A 20274-nucleotide genomic window follows, 5' to 3' on the forward strand; every position below is an offset into this window, starting at 1 on the left:
TTTTTTTTTTTTTAACCCCAGGAGTCTAATCTTGCCCCCACACTGTGTATTTCTACTGTGGGGAATGTTTTTTCCTTCCCTGGAAGGGAATCTCTGGGATGCTACAGATGAACAGAAGGTACCCAAGTAATCCAAACAAATACACGCGTGCCTACATGTGTAATAATATTTGAACTTGACATATGTTTCAACTTTAAGGAGAAAAGTTATACTCTTTGGCTGACATACACCTTCAGTTGTCCGTAATTTTTAAAGCCTTAGCAAAACATTTTTCACCAAGAATTGTGTGTGTATTACAAATTTTTAAACCTAAAACTGTTTTAAGTAATTTATATATCAAAATAAAATTAAGTGTGTGAAAATCTCATTCTTTGTGCTGTAACCATAAAGATAAATGCTTTAACTCAAAATATTAAGAACCACCTTAACAATCAGTCATGATGAAACATACTCCAAAGAGAGAATAGGATGAAAGAACCTTCTTCATTGAAAAGAGATTTTTTGTTTGTTTGTTTTACCAACACACTCAATATGAAATACTGGCAAAGTGTTTAGACCAGTGTTTAACAACAAAGGTGTCACAGCACTGAGATCCTTTTAACATGTCATGGGGCACTGTGCAGTATTAGCACCATTGGTGTGCAAACGCCTACACGTGAGCCATATCTACACAAGACATTTACCATGGAGCAGAATAATTAGCTTTGCAGTAAATGTAACGTGTCTACATATGCATCCCTATTAGGATGGAGTAAACTAATTCACTTTGCAGTAGGATAGTATTTGTAAATACAAGTACTATCCTGTTGTGGAGTTTTGTTTGTTTGTTTTTTGCTCTGCAGCAGTGCACTTGTAGATGCCAAGGAGGCTGGCTGGGCAATGAGGGTGTTTCAGTGCAGGGGCTGCCTGCTGGCGAGTCTTGCTCTGAAGCTCCTTTGTGCCCCAGCCAGCCCCTCTGGCAGCATGTTGAGCCAAGGGAAGCTGCCCCAGGCTGGCAGGCTGACCCCCAGGGCCCCCTGCCAGCCAGAGCCGCTCTGACCCAACTCAATGTGCTGCAGTCCAGAGCACACGTTCAAACGGCATACCCAGGAGCAACACACTCCAGAGAAATCAGGTCCCAAGATTTTGCTTTGCCTTAATTACATGTGTTGATGCACCCACGGTTAACAAGATAAACCCGGAGATTTGAAATAGAAATGTGGAGTGTCAAAAACACTCTAACCTTTTATGGGCTCTCCCAGTACTTCCAAAAGAATAACTGCTTTAGTATTTTGCCATAGTCCAAGAGAGTAAAAACTAATAGCTAACATTTTTCAAGGGATGTCTTGAGTCTGAAGATTGAGAATCACTGGTTTAGTCACTCTACCTTTTACTTGTTGTACAGGAAAAATCCTAATATTCCAAAATTTTGAAGCTATAAAACTCATTTGAGCCACTCAAACATTGCTTTTGGTGCAAAACTAGTGGAAATGACCAAGCTATACATATTCTAGTAGAATATGACTGATACGGTACACGCGTATAAGCAAAAGAATAACTTGCATGTAAATGGTCCTACCAACAGAAGGAGGGTAACAATATGCACCCTAATAATTGTGTTGAATACTCAGTAGATGAAAAATATATGGGACATCAAAAAATGGGAAGAAGAAAATTAGATCATTATTTATTCAGTACAATTTTTCAAACACTGTCTTCAGTAGTATGCATATTTCAAATATAATAGACTATGTGCAAGAATTTCATCACCAGTGAATTCAATGAAAAATGTAAAAGTTAGGTGAAGATTTAGTGTTTAAATCAGGAAGTTAAGAAAACATTTCCCTAGCAAAAATAGAGATCAAAACTTTTACCACAACTTTACTGACCTAAGGTAAACACTAGTATGAAACCTATGGTTAAACTTGGTTAGACAAATATAGACAAAGGATGCTAACCAAAATGAAAATTAAGTAAATGGTTATCATTTAAGTCAGGATTAACCAAACCTAACCAACCCCATCCTACCTGTTACTATGAAAAAACCACATAGAATTGAACCTTCGTATTAAATAAGTTTGGCCACTGTTACTTAGAACTATTAATAGTGCTTAGGATTTTAAAGTCAAGAAAGATGACATTTCTGAAGCAGAAAATTGATTTCTTACCTTCAACCCGTGATTCCAAGTGCTTATCCAGCTCAGCATCTTTTTTCACTGCCTCATCTGAGACCTTAGGGGCATTTGAAAAACAAACTAGCACAATACTCATGTTATCACGACTTCCCTATATAATGGAAAGGGAGGAGGAAAAGAAAAGAAAAAAAAGCATGTGAATATGAATTTTTATCTTAACCCCATATTTTCCTCCCTTGCTATTAATCACATCAAATAAATACTGTAATTAATTTTAACTGGACATATTTAATTTTTTAAATATTACAAATCCATGGTAAATATTTATTTCCACTTTCTCAAATATTTCCTCAATCATTGAAAAATTCCAAGAAGATCCAAGGTCAAACATCAAAAATAATTTAATGTTACCTAAAACTAACTAAAGTTTACATATATTCTGAAGTCTGGAATGCAGAATGTTAATGCTAGACTGAGACAACTGCATCACTATCACTAGCAGTTCAACTAGAGACTATTCAGCTAAGACTTTACAGCTCATTTCAAATTATTTGTTCATCCTAATTTGTCTCTGCCATTACCCAAGTTGCTTTTCATTTTTTGATGCTGAGAACTTCCAAAAAATAAATTAAATCATTCCATACTGCCAAAACACAATGTTCTGCCTGACCAAGGTGATGCATGTTTAGATGATCCGTAAATTTCAATAAAATTAGTAATGGAGGTTGTTTTGCAAAATGATGAACTTCTAATCTGTTTTTTTTTTTCTTACAGCTGGAGTCTTGGTACATTTTACCTAATTTTACCATGCAGCACATCAACACTGCTGTCTTGATATTCAAATGCAGGGGCTCAGGCCAGTCACCTCTTTTGTACTTTTCTTTACTGCTCAATTGTAAATTGGAAAATTATAATTCCAATCATAATTTAGTGTTCTGCTATGCTCTTGTCCTCAGTACATCCCAATTCTCCCACCTTCCACACTTGCATAATCCTAGGTAAAATTCTTTAAAGTCATCTGTGAAGTTTGTATCTTTACTAAACTCTTTTATAAGACAACTAGATATTTTAATTCTTTTCTATCCAAAACTTGAAAAATGATTGAGAAATTTCCTTGCATGTTCAGAAAGAACTTAGAAACAACTGTTACCAAAAGCTTCTTAACTAAACTAGAATAAAAAGCCAAGTGATGATAGTTCCATACCCTCTGCCTGTCAAAGCCTCCTCCCTGGGACAATTCCTACAAGCCATCACCACTAACTATCTTACTACAGAAAATAAAACAGGACTCAATGGTTTGGAGGATAAGGCACAGCCTGATTACCTTTGTTTTGAAAAAATCTCTTCTTGTCCCAAGCTAGAGAGGACTCTTACCTTCTATATATAGCCAAATGAAAAATAGTTGTTGGAAGATTCCCTTATCCACAGCTGTAGAACCTTTGAGGCCAAGCTTCAAATTCAACGCAAAACTGGAAAACGCTGCAAATTTATTTACATGAAACTTGATACAAATACCCTACTTCTGCTCTGCACTCCACATACACATAAAATTTGCCTATGAGGAGAGGAGATTGATTTTGTATGAAGTGCACGATAATAACGATGACACATACATGTACCCCATACATGTTACTGGTTGTGACAGTCTCAAGAGCTTAGCTGTACTTTGGTTTTTGTTTAGAATAAAACATTCTAACTGGATAAACATTCTTAAAATGGCAGGCTGCTCAGGTAACTAAGTAGACATATTTATACAGAAAGTCAATATTCCATTTCTAGTCACAGTTAGGAAAGTGTTACTACACTTTTCTCTGAAGTGCCTTATCACTTAGCAAGGATCTCTCCAGTAGAGTGAGGCCCCAAAAGAAGAGGAAACCCAAGAGGTAGAAATTTCTCCAAGTATCAAGGAGGGAGGAGAAGTTATTTGGATTTCCTGAATTACATTAATGAAAACAAATACTTTTGCTTTATAGAGGATAATTTATTCATCTAAAAAAATTATAGGTCAATTCCATAGCATCTTTTGGGGGAAAACTACCTACCTTATGTAAACAAGTATCCACTACCCAATTGCACACTTTTTCCAGGTCATCTGATACTTCAAGCCTAGACTTAACAAATTCACAGAGCTCTTCATTGCTCATTACATCCCAAATTCCATCACAAGCCAAGATGATGAACTCATCCTCTTCTGCCCTTAAAATTTCACAAACCTCAGGCTCTGGAGAAACCAGTTGTTCTGTAGGGCCTTTGCCATCAACACATTTGTAGTCATAGTCCCCCAAAGCTCGAGAAACTGCCAATGAACCATTAACACGCTGAATCATTACACTGCCTCCTGCATTCTGGATTCGCTCCTTTTCCCTTGGATTGCAAGGTTTGTGATCCTGTGTTGAAAAACAGACTTGTCCATTCCTAAAGAGAACAGCACGTGAATCACCACAGTTGATAAAGTACATATGCTCAGGTGAAATCATAACTCCCACAGCTGTTGATCCGCTTCTGTCCATTCCATTTCTGAGGTCTGAAAAATTGCGCATATACTCATCAATTTTCAAAAAGCCAGTTCTGATTCCACTCTTGACATTTTCCACTGAAGGCTCAAGAGCGGATCCTGGTTTTTCTGCTGCCCTAAAATCTTCATTGTTAGTGATGTGTTCTAATAAGTGTGATGAGCAGTAATTTGCCACACGAGATCCTGCATGACCATCATAGACAGCAAAAAAGGACCAGTCCTCTAAACCATGGGGAATACCTACAACAGCTGTGTGAGCATCTTCCATTTCCACTCTCCATCCCTGCATACTGCTGAGGCCATAACGCAAACCATTCCCTGCACCGTGAGCATTATGTTTCTCAGTTTTTGGTTTATCCAAAAATGCACCCATGTTTATTTAGTATTGAATCTGGAAAACAGAAAAGAAAAATCTTATTTATAAGCCATCCAACAAAAGTATCTGCATTCAATTTCATGCATTTGTTTCTTTCAATACATTCAATTAACAATGGTACAAAGTACATCTACATGGAATCTGCAAAGGATCCTGACCTTTTTCCTCCCATACCATTTTTTTTTTTAATGTTACCCTGTCAAATAAGATATTTTGACAACTTCCTCACCATTGTTTACAATGCGAGTATTCTTTTCTTTGTCACAGCTTTATTTCACACACCTTGCATATGCACATGGAAGTCTTCCCAAGCAGGAAGAGCAGTTCAGGTGCCATAAAGACTGTCATCTAATTCAGTGAATTCCCTGACAGATTCAATCGACACTGAAGAAGGGAAAAGAGTCACATGCCTCCAGACCTTTTCCAGTTCCATATCAGTTGCAAAGAAAAACTAATACAGCAAGGGGCAGTGTTGCCTGTATTTCATAGTTTTCCTTGCAACTTGCAGCCTCTAGAATCCTGGGTAACATAGCAAACTTAAAGCAACACTGTTAAAAAAGGAAGATGCACCTCCTGAATAGAGTACAAGGCAGCTTTTCTACAAGGTCTTTAACTTCAAATCTCTCTTTCACCTACCATCAGGATAATGGATATGATCTGTACAAGAAAATATTTAACAAAAGATCCTTCAGAGAACAATCTGGAGACAAGTCTAACCTATCCTGCATAATGTATAAACTACAATTCAGATCTTAGAAACATTTCTTTAAAATACATCTAACAACTTAAGTTTAAAAATTAATATAATTTAAGACTCTACTAATTGTATTTGTTGGCTTAGCCAAAGCCAACAGTATTAGGTGCATTTTAAAAGAAATGTTTCAAAAAGAAGAGATAGAAATTGGAGACAGACAGAAACCCCTCTGCACATTCCAGGTATTGTGCAATTACCTGGAGACCAGCTACACATGCAAAGTAGCTATCACATTATAGAAAGCTCCAATCACCTACAAAGTTAGACCTTGAAAATGTGTATTAACTTTATAGCTGGCTGCTACAGAGCTTTAATTTGCAGGTGTAACTGGATCTCCCATGCTGCTGGGATCCCTGTCAGTTGATCACCTGTCCAACAATCCTCTGGTCCCAGAGGTTTCCCACAGCCCCAGAGGGGAAAAGGGAGGAAAACTGCCCTGTGGCAATCCACCATCCCCAGGAGTGCATGGGATGCCCCATGGCTTGGAGCCCCTCAGTTGGGGCGCCTGGGGCTCCCACCTGCTGGAACCTGCTTCTTGCTAGTACAAGGCGACCCCAGGATCAGGCTTTCCCTGCGCCGGCAATAAGGTGCAATGTGATCTAATGCATGATTCCACAACCGCGCCTCCTGCCATGCATGCGTGGCATGGCAGGAGGTATAACTGTGTGTTTGCATATTATATGCCATCATGCCTTTTCTTGCACATGTAGAGGGGGCCAGACAGACAGACATCCTCGGTAAAAAATTACGCCACAAACATCTAACTACTATAATAAAAGGATAAAAAAAAAAGTAAAGGAATCAGAACAAAGATCTTCAGCTCCAATTAGAGATTAGCTCTTTAAAGTAAAATAATTACATGAGATGAAGAAAGCAACTCTAAAAAAACAGGGCAAATAATTTACCCAAAATACCAAATCTTGGACTAAAAGAAATTCCTTTAATATAAATCCATGCATCTTATTTTAAATAAGGCTCTTTAACTTTAATTTCCACTATGAATTTTAATGCTGCATTGAGAAACAACTTTAATTACTGTTGTAACTTTAGTTTATGTAGCAGCCTTGATCTTTATGAATCTTTTCAAAGTTATTTTAGTTCTTCTCATTTCTATTAATATTCCCTTCAGCATGCAACTTTCATGTTTAAAGGAGGGTCAAACCAGAGTTGATAGGAACCAACATACAGCTCTGCCCTTCTCTTAAAATGGTCTATACATCCTCAGGAGGGGGCCATCAGATTTGAAAAACAGACAGATGAAAGTTTCGTAGTTTTCTTGAATCACCCCTGAGGACTCCAGTGTACAAATGACAGTATATCTATTGTAGGAACAAATGGAAATGGAATGGAAAGTTCAATAAGCAACATCTTTGTTCAAGCTTCAACTTAAAGAGTCAAAAGTGCCCTTTTTTGCACGCACCTTCATCTTTAATATTCTAGAGGTATATTATTTTGTGCTACAAGGCAGAATCATGACCTAGCTGATATTATGTTATTAATATATCAATTTACCCCAGAGACTATCTTTTTAATTGTATAATCTTCTGAATATTCCATTGTAACTTAAAATTCTCACGGTGCTAAACTAATAACTTTTTTTCATTAGTCAGACAATTAGGATATACTGGTAAGAGAAAAATAGATACCTCCAGTGGTATTATGACATTTTTGTACTAGATGGCTAAAGGAGACAAATGTCACTGTAGTCTTAATGTTTTATCAGGCATGTTTTATGTGTTTTAGAATGAATTGTCCCCACAGAATGTTACCTTTTATTTTGTATATTAAATGCTTTAGACATTTTTATGGTATATTCAGAAACTGTCACACCAGCCATATAAAAAAAGTAAGGCCTTAGGTTCTATTTTACTATCTTATGCAAGAGAGGAGAGCTGTCTAAAGAATTATGTATATAAACTTCAGTTTTCATGAGGGATTTTGAAACCAAATTCCAAGCACAAAGAACAAGCAAGCATACCTTACGAGAGAAAGCTAAAATTTCCTTGGAAGAAAAAAATATATCCAAAGCTAAGATGAAATTCCAGGGAAGTGAAGCCTGCCTTATTACTTGAGAATACCCGAAAACCAATAAAAAGCCACAGAAAGGGTTTTTGGATCCCCTTCTGTCAAGACCAGCTTCCCTGTGATAGCCCGTGAAACTGGCCATATAAAAAACACAAGCTTGTAGAAACTAACGCTAACCTCAAATCTTCCCAGGATTTAATAATGCAGAATACTTGCATGAAAAATATTGGTTGCTCCAGTGCCCCCCACTGCACCAATGCCATCGGACCTCATATGGATCCAACACACAGCACTTGTGTGTAGAGGGGATGAAAATATCATACTGATGCTATTCTCTTCCCATCTCTCTAACACAGTTTAAGCATTTGCAGTTTTACTTTATAAACTTTCTTCTCTACACAGATGTAAATGGGACAAGATAATAGAATCAGGCTACCACCGCCATGTGGAAATAATACAATAATGATAAAAAGTAGTGTCAGAAATATGCTTGCTTAACAGATTTTACTCCATCCCTCTACTTGTGAAGTTCTAGAATACCCATACCCTTGACGATCCCCTTCTACCTCCAAGCTCTCTTTTTTTTTAATTTCCCAGGGTGTTTTGCATTCATATTTCCTCTAGTTTCTATCTTTGATATGGATGCAAGTGAAGTTTTCATAAGCAACTAATAGATATTGCTGCAATCCTCTTTTTCCAGTTTGTTTACCAGCATTTTATCATCCTAGCTAAATTGTCACCACTGACCATTTAACTATATATATTATTTATGTTGATGGTATCTCTCTTTAACCTTTACCAGATTCCAATGGATTTGAAGAGAGGGTGAATCACTGGCTAAGTACACATCTTCTTCTATGGTGAATCTTCACATGAACACATTAAGACGTGTTGAGACATTTTATAGCCTTTAGACTAAATACTCTATAAGTCCTGAAAAGAGGTCAAGGGAAACAGCTTATCTTGCCAATTATAATCCCATTTAGCAAAGTTACATAATAGGCGGTGAGAGATAACATTCACCTTTTCAATCACACAGATTAGCTGTGCCAAACTGGTACAATAAAATCAGCTCAAGACTTTCATTATATTTAAAGAAAGAAGTGGACAAATTTGATAGTACAGAAAAAAAAAGCACCAAGAATAAAGAATTTAGAAAAGTGACCTACAAAGAAAAAAATACAAAACAAAAACACCACTGGGTTTGTACAGTCTGGAAAAACAGACATCAGATAACAGTCTTCCAATACATAAAATGTTCTTCAGGAAAAGGTAATCATCAGCTGTACACTGTATCCAAGAAATCAGCTTACCCAGCCTAAATATTCTTTGCTACAAGCTAGTAGGAAAAACTTTTCAACTATAAAGGAAGTGAAATCATGGAACAGGCTATGCTAGAGAGTCTTGTCTAACCTGTTCTTAAAAAGGAAGATCTCACACACATCTGTCAGAAATGATCCAAGTATAACTACCCTCTTCTCAGTGAAGGGAGATGAACTAGATCAGAAGTGTTCAACCTCTGGCCTGCAGGCCAAATGCAGCCTGCCTCTAGAGCCATCACATCTGGTCTGCAGGTTTCTCCATGGCAGGGAAGATTTGATGGTGGAGGAGCAGGGGCCACAAATCCAGTCACCCTCCCCCAGCCAAAAGTTCTAAACCCCAAACCCCACTGCCAGTCGCAGCTGGGTTATGCTCCCTCCCCCACATCTGGAGAGGGATCAGGCCATGCCTTCTCCCTCACACCCTGTGCTGGTTTGGGAGTGGATCATGCCCCTTTCCCTGCAGAGCCAGGGGATGCCTCCCCACCCCACCCCCACAAGACCAGGTTGAGACTGGGCCATGGCTCCTTCCCCACCCCATACACAGGGGCCAAGCCACACCTCTTCCCCCTGTGGGCCAAGCCAAGCCATGCCTCCCCCCGACTCCCTCCACTTGGCTGGCCGGTGCTCACTGCGCCGGTCCTGGTGCCAGATTGGGACCGCTGGCAGAATCTGACCCATGGATGGAGGGGGCACTGCCCATTCACCCCACCAGGAAGAAAGGCTGAGCTCCACTAAACTAGACAATTTCTTAAGGCCCCTTCCAGTCCTGCACTTTTGCAGTCTATGATTTAGTCACTGACTTTCTAAGATGAAGTATGAAATCAAATATGAAACACATTTGGGAAAAATCTTCTATTAAAAGAAAAAATATTTTCTACCAACTGGACCAAAAGGTGGGTAGGGTTATTTGAGGGAGGTCACCTGTACAACATTCAGAAACTTCTGGATCTCCCTGCCATTTTCCACAAAAATCCACGCTGTTCAAACTTCTACTCTCCTGATAATTTTTGTTAAAAGACACATTAGCTATCTAATAGGCAGCTCATCCTGTTTCGTGGCAGCACAGAAGGAGCCATACAGCTCTTCCAATGGAACACACACAGCTCTTACTAGTTCAGCAAGCAACATGGCTTGCCTAGGCCCACTTAGAATCCACTGAAAAACCTTTCTAGTAGACTGCTTTCAAAAGGGCAGAATGACTTGGACCACCTGTAAGATATTATGGATACAATCCTCTTTTGCTCTAAGTCAAGCTGTCAAGAGAAGGCACTGATGAAAAAAGTTAGCAAAGGCCTATGATACAAGCCAGGAATCCAAGCTGAGCTAAACCTACTAGGATTCAATTCTAAACGTTCAGAATACGTTAAAATTATAAGAATCCTGAAGGAACCAATGTTTCAGCTGCATGATCTGAATCATGCGAAATAAACTCCTTTGGGACTGAGGAACTGAAACGGGCAGGCCAAGCGGGACAGGCTTTGCCATTATGTCCATTCAGCAAAATATTAGAGCTCTGATGCATACAAAACAGATAACCAGGCAATAAAACACTACTACCAGAAGCGAAAGAAAGTTCATACCAATCTCATATGCTATTGCAGAAAAACAGTCGTATACAGAAGAAAATATGTCAACACGATGTGAAATTAGACACGATAGTGGAGATTTAACCCTAACGATTCCAGCTGCTGCTATTCCAGGTACACTCTCCCAAATACTGCCACAATCTAATCAACCCCTGGAGTGCTAAAGGAAGCTTACCAATGATGTCACATGTTATTGGCAATTCCAAATTATAGTCCCGCTGATAGCCCTACTGACATGGCTGCAGGATTTGTTCTGTTGCAAACCACGGTGCCATAAGCCCCCAGCTACTGATTTGCTGGCTTTGCACCAGCGGGCACAGCAAAGGGCATCAGCACAAACAGGCTACTACTGTGGCACAGGAAACCAGTACTTTCAGCTGTATGAACTACAGACCAGCTTTAAATGTGCCAGTACACCTGCCAAAACTGAGATGGACCCCAACCCCGATAGAATGATTTACCACCAAATTAAATCTTTATATTTTCCCAAACAAGAAGCAACCATGACCACTGAAAACCTAAGACACTGCCCCTGCCTTAGCTTCAAGGTAATTTGGATCATCACAGAACCTCACATAAAGGTGATAGACACCATACCAGCTATAAGATGACTGCCTGGAGGCGTTTTCCATCTATTAACTCCTCTGTAAAATCCTACGAAATATGAACTTTCATTTCTACCCAGGAGAACTTTTACAATCTTTATACTCTGATGCTGGACGAGGGGTGTTTGTGCGTGAAAGCTTGCAATTAGAGAATTTTTTTTGCAAAAATCTTGTTGGTGAAATAAAGGATTTCTCTACTATGAAACCCAATTGCTTTTACCAAAAAAGGACACTTGAATGCACTCCTCTGTGCTAAACCAGTAATCCCAGGCACAAAAATGTCAGTAAGCTCAGACTCTGACTGAAGGTCTACAGAAACCTAGTCTCTGTAGCACTGCACTAGTAAGAAAGAGAGTTTGGTTTCTAGTAATCAAAGGTTCTAAACTAGGGAAGGCAAAGATATGGCTCATAGGCCAGTGCCATTCAGCCCAGAGGGTGGAAATCTGGCCACAGCCACAGCAATTAACACCAGCACTGTGTCCCACCATCAAATTTTCAGCCCCATGGAGCCAATTGAGTTTGACACTCCTACTGTAAATTAACTGAATGCTAGGGCATCAGTGTTGATGTCACAAGGTACCAGGAGGCAAGCTAGGATACAGCTACACAGTGTTAGCTAATCCACAGTAACTTCTCCTGTGCTTGCTCATATCTTGCAGTAAATAAAATCTAATTTAACCCCACTTTTATTGAGGGGCAAGCTATATTACACTTATCAAGGGACAAATGCTTGTGCACAAGCAATTACCACAGAACAGTGGATGCAATGGAAGTTCACACCTTCAACATACCATAAAGCAAGCTACACAAGCAGCTTACTATCAAATAACGCCAGCCCGTCTTATATAGCTAGTACTTACACAGCTTGTACCTTCAGTGACTACACAGCACTGAAGGGGTGCTCCTGGATAAAGGCACACTGTTGGACTGGCCAACAGCAGAAGCATTTCTTCTATACTCACACCTACCTCTCGATAAATGAAGGTTTAAGATGAGTGACTTAGCGAGATGCACCCATTAGAAGTACCATACAGCATCTGAAAGAGGCAAAACAGTTGTTCTAGGGAAGTTTTTAGGGAGGATTTTCCAACAGCAACTTAATTAGGACAACACAGATCTCCTACAAGTCTATGCCCTCATCATTTAATTTACACCAAGACTATAACTCCTCAAGAATAAGCAGTCAGCACTGGTGTTTTTGCCATCCATTCATAAAACTAAGGAATTTGTGCATAGTATTTACAGGAAACCAAATTCCACAGATAGATTTTTCAAAATGATAACTCAAGTAGGGTCTTTTTAATGAAAACTTGTTGAGCATATAGAATCAAAATGGAAGAGATTTTTAAGTTTCAATGCATACTGAAACAAGACAAGCTAATTATCCTGGAGGAAGACTTTAACATATACATCAGGAATGATTTTTCTACCACTTGCTATAGTATATTGGGCAGATAGCATTGGACCTGCCATTGACAACAGCCATACATGCTGCTGCAGTTGTGTGGAATTCATGAGCTGGTCGTTATGAACAGTTTTCAGTAAGCAAATAAGAGAATAGCATGAGTGCATCTGTGATCCCATTACTGGCACCTAATTATGTCACCATGCAGCAGATACCTTAATGATGTCAGGATCACTCCAGTCATGCAAGGAACTGACTCCTTGATATATCATCTAATGATCTATTTGATGATAACTCTGAATGTTTGAGTTCCACATTTTTACCGCTAAGTTTGCACTAAACTCTAGTACTTATCAGCTGACAAGCCAAACAGGTTCATACACAATTATATGAATAGGTGACCTTTGCTTTGTCTAGCTGTGGAATAACATCCAAGACACAGTATAAGATCATGAAATATAACATTAGGTTTGTGACTCAGAAGCACCATCACTGTTTTTTATGTAAATAATGCCATCCAAAAGCTGTTAAGATTATAAAGAGGATAATCCATTGCAAATATCTTAAGAACCCTGATCCCCCTTGCCCATCCATAGGTTAAGATTTGTTGAGAAATGAGTGTTTGGTTGCCACATGCAGGACAACTGGTTCAATGCTAAAACACATGAAATGCAGCAGCACACCACTGGCAAGCTCCTAGAGAGTCCCAATGCAGCTTCAGAGTGAGTCAGACATATGACAAGCAACAATTCTATGACGGGTCTGAAAGCAGCTCATGATACATCAAGGCAACAAAGGATGGGGATGGTTGGGTGCTGCTGACTAGCCCTACAGTCCAATTATAGTGACAACAGCCAGACAGGGTGAGCACTCCATCTAACACTGGTGATTACATGTTGCTTGACATATACCAGGCAAGGTGTATAGAGGTCTTAAATCATTACCCTGTTCTGGAAAAAGTACAAGAGATGATGATTGTACAGGTGTTGAAAAGTAACAAATCTCCAGCACAAGTGAGTGTATTTATCTACACAGAGCCTTGTATAAGCTCCTTTGCCAAACCTGGAAAGAGAAGGTTGTCCTTCAAGTACTCAAAGATGCAACCAGAATTAAAAGCTACAAAGGAGATTAAGCTAGAAACAAATCAGGAACATCTTGTTGGCAACTGCTGTGAAATTACGGGCTGTAACACCCTTGCCAATGGCAAACTCCCAGTGTATCTCAGTGTAGCTTCGGGGTGAGCCAGAAAATGACAGACATTACTTTTTGTTGTATATGAGACATAAGGAAAATCTCAATAACAGAATTTCAAATCTCTTCATCATTTTCATTGATATCAGGACATTCTCTGAACATCAGTTAATATGGACTCTCAAAATGGAACCTCAAAAATTCCTCATGGACCTGCATCAGTTCTACGATGAGTGCATGACAGTAGGGGCAAACAGTAATCTAAGCATTAGAATGAAGCAAGGTTACATTCTTGAATCAATTTTGTTCATTTAGCTATGAAACAGTAGCAGAGAAGATGATTGGTTGCATTCCGGTTCATGTTATGTTAAGCTACTGCACTTCTGAAATATTGTTCTATTATCTGATATTGTCATCAAGATGCAAACTCAGCGGACAGGAGGTGCTTCATATAGATTAGTGATATACTACAAACAGGGCATGCAAATATGGCTGGCTACTTTGTGACAGCTTTAGCCTGTCAGTTAGTTTAATAAAATTGAGTCGTTTCAGCTTGTACCTAGCAACAATCACGTGACCCTCCACTGTATCCTGGTGGACATCAGTTTTCTGACATGCTACCTGGGCAGTGTGCTAATAGAACAAGTTAATAACAAACAATTTGTTTCCTGTCTCCTGAAAGCCTCTGACAACATGACCAAGCAATTCTGGAAGCAATAAGGAATCAAGGTCCACACAAAGGTTAAGTTTAATAAGGTTGTGCTTATTATTTTGTTTTATGGGAGAGATATTTAAGCTATGGACAAAAATAACTTTTAACCAGTTTAGAAAAAACAAAAGAAACTATGCGACTCAGGAGTGTACAAGCTTTATGATGCAAGTCTTACATCTACATGCTCCTGTAGACTGGTAGACATTAGATAAATCCCCATGAACTTAAACCATAAATGAAATAAGAGTAAAGTTCCAAGAGTTTTGCTACACTTGTATTACCTCAGAAACGCATGGATTTCATTATAACAGCTTATATCAATATAGTTTTATATTGATACACTAGCCTAGGCCCTCAGACACTGTACAGGTGACATTTACAACAAATTAAGTCCACTTTTTCTTGTGTCCCCTTCAAAGGATTAGATGGTTTAACAAAGTATCCAGAGCAAGGCGGTATAAAGGTGGGTCTTTATGGCATGGCTAAACAATGGCACATCTTTGGATTGACCAAATTGTATGTGTGGACAATTAGCTTGTACCTAAGTAGCTGTTTATCAACAATTGGTACAGACATGGCCAACAAAAACAAGGCCAGGTGTGGGGAGCTGTTTACTTAATGAAATCCCATCTATTAAGACCATAATACTAACTGATTGCTGAGAATTACTGGCTACAAATGGACAGTTAATGGTGTGGAAACAGCAAAAAGGGAACTGATCTCTTCAAGCACTGATATAATACCAATTTGCTCAGGCCAAAATAATCAGATTGACTGCCTTAGATGCTCTGTTTAGGCTGTCTGCAAATACAGTGGACTGATGCCAATGAGAATCATTCAAGTTTTGAAGCTGGAACTTCAGGTTTGACACAGGGATAGTCTTGAGGCCAAGTAATGCTTTTTACTGTCCTCACCAAATTGTAGCAGCTTTAGCCAAATCATGCTCTGAAAAATTACTATTTGTACAAGTTAACAGAACTGGCTAGAGACAGGCTGGTACAATATCTGAATACTCTATAGGGAACATGCTCTCCACTCCCTAGGACAGGGGTGGGCAGAACACAGCCTGCGGGCCAGACCCAGCCTGCAAGGACATTTTATCCAACCTGTGGGGCCCCTCTAAAATTCAGAAAATTACTACCTACCCATGGCTGTCTGTCTAAAAGCTGATGAGGCACCAGTGGCAGGAGGAATCAGTGGCAGGACCCAACAGTGGCAGCAAGGCCCGCCTGGCTCTGCCCCACTCCAAGCCTCCCCACCCCAAGCTCCCAACCAGAAGCTTCTGCCTAATAGAGGCTTTTGGCCAGGCAACCATGGGGCTGTTTCCCCAATGGTTCCTGGCTGGCACCTGCTGCACCATGTGGTCTTGGCCATACAGCTGGGAGCCACATGGGGCTGGCTAAGCCATGCTGGCTCCGGCACCACACGGTTCCCGGCTGCATGGCCGAGACCACACAACACGACATGAAGTCAGCTGGGAACTGCAGGGACCAGGCTGGCTCCTGCTGTGTTCTGCGATCCAGCCACGCAGCTGGGAACCACGCACTGCTAGAGCAGCAGGCGGAAAGGTAGAATCATAGAATTGTAGAACCGGAAGGGACCCATAGGATCATCAAGTCTAGTCCCCTCCTGTAGGTGGGAAATTATTGGGCTTAGACAAACTCAAGCAAGGTGCTTGTCCAGCCTCTTCTTGAACACCTCCGATGATGGTGACTGAACCACCTCCGGTGGAAGTGTGTTCCAGATTCTAGTGACCCTTATGGAGAAAGTTCTTCCTTATGTCTAGCCTGAATTTGCCCTCTAAAAGCTTATGTCCATGTGGGTGGCCCTTCTTTGTCCCCTCTCAAGCTTATCCATGTCCCTCTTGAACTGCAGTGCCCAACACTGGACACAGTACTCCAGCTGAGGCCTCACCAGTGCCAAAGAGAGAGGGAGGAGCACCTCCCTGGATCTAACTGGACACACTGAGGATAATAAACGCCACAGTAATATTTGCTTAACTATCGACCTCATCACACTGCTAGTTCAAATTCATCTTCCAGTAGATCATAACCCCCAGGTCTCGCTCAGACTCTGTGCCAGTCAAAGGGCCACCACCCATCATGTAGTTGTGGTAAGGGTTCTTCCTATACAGTTGAAGGACTTTCCCTGTTAAATCCCATCTGATTCTGCTTTGTCCAAGTGTCCAGCCTGTCGAGATCTTCCTGGATCCTGATCCTATCCTCCCACGCACCTGCATTTTCCCCACAGCTTGGTACCATCCGCGAACTTAATTGAGCTTTCCACCCCCCCTTTTCATGGGCATCGACTGTGGGCTGCCCTTGAACATTTAGTAAGGGTCCCACAGTGGAGCCTGATTTTTTCTTACTCCCTATGTATTGGTAGAAGGGATTTTTGTTTTCTTTTATTCCAGTTGCCAGCTTGATCTCCATGCCTGCCTTGGCTTTCCTTATCTCATAAATCAGCAGGCCCTGGCGATGGAGGTGTATTATTAAGGCCTTCTTCCACTATTTGTATGCTTCTTTTCTCTTTTTTAGAAGCTCTCTAATATTCCTGTTGAGGCAAGTTGATCTGTTGGCTCCTTTCCCATTTTTTGCCCACATGGGGATGGCCTGTTTTTGAGTAGTGAGAATTGCCTCCTTAAGGAAGCACCACTGTTTCTGAACCCCCAAGTCATCCGGTTGCTGACTGCAGAGGACGTCTCCAACTAGCTTCTTAAGTATGGCAAAATCTGCCTTCTTGAAGCCCAGCACTTTTATTGTGCTGTCTGGTTTCCCAGTCTTACAGTGGATGGTGAACCTGACCAGGTCGTGATCACTTTCCCCCAGAGTACCACCCACCCTTAGGTCACCTATGATGTCATCACCTTTGGCCAGCACTAGGTCCAGAGTGGCCTTACCCCTGGTAGGCCCTTCCACAACCTGCAATCAAAAACACGTAATGTACTGTTGCCAAGAAGTTGGCTGACCTGCTGGAGGCAGCCTAGTGGTCCTCCCAACAGATGTCAGGGTAGTAAAGTCACCCATGATAATCAGGTCTCTAGTGTTAGCGCCTCAGTCAGTTCTCTGGAGACTGCCTGATCACACTCCTCTTCTTGGGAGGGAGACCTCTAGTAAACTCCCACCATCAGGGATCCCTCTCCTGATTTCCCTTGCATCCTGACCCAGAGGGTCACAAGGGACTCTTCCCTGTTGTCTATAGTTGTCTGCAGGGAGGGGCACTGCTCTTTCATGTAGAGAGCCACGCCTCCTCCCTTCTTCCCAATCCGATCCCTCCTGTAAAACCTATTGCCCTTAATATTCACTGCCCAGTCACGTGTGTCATCCTACATTGTCTCTGTTAACCCAACCAAATCAAAATCCTCTTCAGGCAGGAGAAGTGCCAGTTTCCCCAGCTTGTTTCCCATGCTTCTGGCATTCCCATAAAGATACTTGAGGTCTCCCTCTAATCACGTCAGGTTTTTTAATCCGCCTCTAGTGTCACAAGATGTTATTACCAATCTGGTTGCCCATTTCCTGAACACCCCCTCACAAGTTGTTGTGGCAAGTGGTTTCGAGTACTGCAGCAGACCCTTGTTCCCAGCTCCTGAACTTGTGTAGTTTAAAGCTCTCCTCAACAAGTCAGCTACTCTCATAGCAAAGAGCTTTTTCCCCCATCTGCTCACAAGATGAATGCCATCCCTTGCATGTAAACCATCCCTGTTATAGAACTGTGTGCCATTATCGAGGTACCCAAAGCCCATCCGGAAACACCATTTTCTAAGCCTTCATATCACCTCAATAAATTGCTCCTGCCGGCAGCCATGGCCTTTAACTGGGAGGATTGAGGAGAAGACTACTTGCACCCTTGAGTTTCGCCCCCATGATCCTTCTGGAGTTGCTTCTTGCTGTGTCATTAGCGCCCACATGGACAAGGAACATGGGGTAATGGGCAGACCACCTTATGAATTCTTTCTGTAACGTCTTTGATCCCAGTTCCTGGAAGGCAACAGACCTCTTGTGCAAGGAGGTTTGGGCAGCAGATAGCTCCTTTTATGCCCTGCAACAGGGTGTCTCCTACAGTTATCACTCTGCATTACCTCACTGCCATGTCATTGGCTGGTATGGCACAGATGCAATGGCAGCCAATGGTGAGAGGGCTGCATAGTTGCTGTGAAGGGTTATTGGTGTGGCAGCTGATGCCTGCTATGGTTTCAGTCCTGATATGACCATTTTCCACTCCCCATTGGTTGGGGTCTGTTTTTCTGTCTGGTCACTGTGGCATCCTTCTCCAGATGCACAGCCTGGTAGTAGGCGTCAATCTCCGCCTCGTGTTCTCTAATGATCCGTAGCCTGCCACTTTCTCCTATAATTCTCTCACTCTGCCCTCCGGAGTCACCAGCAGTAAGCACATCCCACAAGTGGGAGTGCTCGTGTTCTTGGTCCCAACAACCAGCAGGCATGAAAGGCAGCCCCTGCAGCCTGGAGTCAGGGGCTCTGTCTGTGTGGAGGCTAGGACCATAGGTTTAGTCTGGGCGAAGGCATCTAAGGTATGAGAAGCGGGTGGTCCACCCAGACCAGGAAGCCTAGGGATGCGGCATGTACCCATCACCATATTGCAGGTGACCCTGATTAGGTGTCTGTGTAGGTGATTGTATGGCTGAGTGACCAGGTGGGTCCACACGTGGTTCTCATCAGCAGCTGCTGCAGCTTATCAGGCAGGCTCGAGCAGCTGTCTGTGGGGAGGATCCCCTGGCTTCCTGAGCAACAGGGGGATTCCCAGGAAAGGTTCCTCATCCCTTTACCTGACGTCCAGCACCAGGAGGACTTTTCTGGGTGTGGAGGGGCTATGGATCCCCGGAGGGTGTCATGCCATGTATGGGACAGCTGGAGGGCAACTCAGGGCTGAGAGTTCCCGCTGGCAGCCTTCCCACGCACCCTCATGTGCCAGTCCAGAATGCACATTTGCCTGCTCTGTTCACAAGGCTCTGGTAGCATTGCTCCCTGGGAGGCTAGTCGAAGTAGGAGCCAGGTGGGGGCATAGCCCACCCTGGCTTCTCTCAGCTGCTTCCCTCTCCTCACCCTCCTGCACCCACTGCAGGCCCCACCTAACACTGGGGGGCAGGGTGGGGGTTCTCTGGATAGAGAAGAGAAGGGGAAGGGCAGCAGACAAGGGAAGTGGCGGTGGCAGCAGTGACAGAAAGAAGTGGCAGCAAACAAGCAGGCAGGCAGGAGCCCAGCAACAGCTGGGTGGGAGCACAGGACCCACGCTGGTGCCCAGGGGCCAGGGCTGGCAGGGGCCTAGTGCAGGGTAGTCGGAACACCAGGGGTCTATGCAGCTGGGCCAGCTCCACCCCTCTTCCTGCTGGCAGTCCAGCTACATGCAATCCATGCTGGGACAGTGCGCTACTGGGGGTCTCTGCCTGCCACAGGCTGTGAGCACCTTGAGGCCTTGCAACCTGCTGCTGCCATTGGTGGCAGGAGCTGTGTGCAATGGGGAGGGAAGGGAGGAGACGGGGCCCCACACACCCCACCATACACATGTAGCCACACCTCTGCCCTCGTACCACTATACACATGCAGCCCCCATGCACACCCCACACATTCCATACCTACCCCCATCCCACACATACCCCCAGCTTACAACCAAGCACACCCCCCACAAGCCACCTCACACACTGATAGGCCCCC

At 42.2% G+C, this 20274-nt stretch overlaps 1 protein-coding gene across 10 annotated transcripts in view; it reads right to left on the minus strand.

Moving 5' to 3' along the window:
- The window catches only part of PPM1B (protein phosphatase, Mg2+/Mn2+ dependent 1B), a 101453-nt gene that overhangs the window by 40221 nt on the left and 40958 nt on the right, over positions 1–20274 (minus strand). For 5 of the 10 annotated variants that reach the window (XM_019549385.1, XM_019549386.1, XM_019549379.1 and 2 more), the window contains 3 exons: positions 12262–12334; positions 4157–5020; positions 2148–2265 (listed from right to left, as the gene is read on the minus strand). In XM_019549385.1, the coding sequence (XP_019404930.1) occupies positions 2148–2265; positions 4157–5002 (964 nt within the window). In that variant the 5' untranslated portion in view covers positions 5003–5020; positions 12262–12334. Of the gene's footprint in view, positions 1–2147; positions 2266–4156; positions 5021–12168; positions 12237–12261; positions 12335–20274 lie in introns of those variants that run through there. The other 5 variants (XM_019549384.1, XM_019549382.1, XM_019549380.1 and 2 more) reach the window with 2 other exon arrangements.

Source organism: Crocodylus porosus, unplaced genomic scaffold, assembly GCF_001723895.1.
Source record: "Crocodylus porosus isolate Cpor-Errol unplaced genomic scaffold, CroPor_comp1, whole genome shotgun sequence".
Lineage (NCBI taxonomy): Eukaryota > Metazoa > Chordata > Crocodylia > Crocodylidae > Crocodylus > Crocodylus porosus.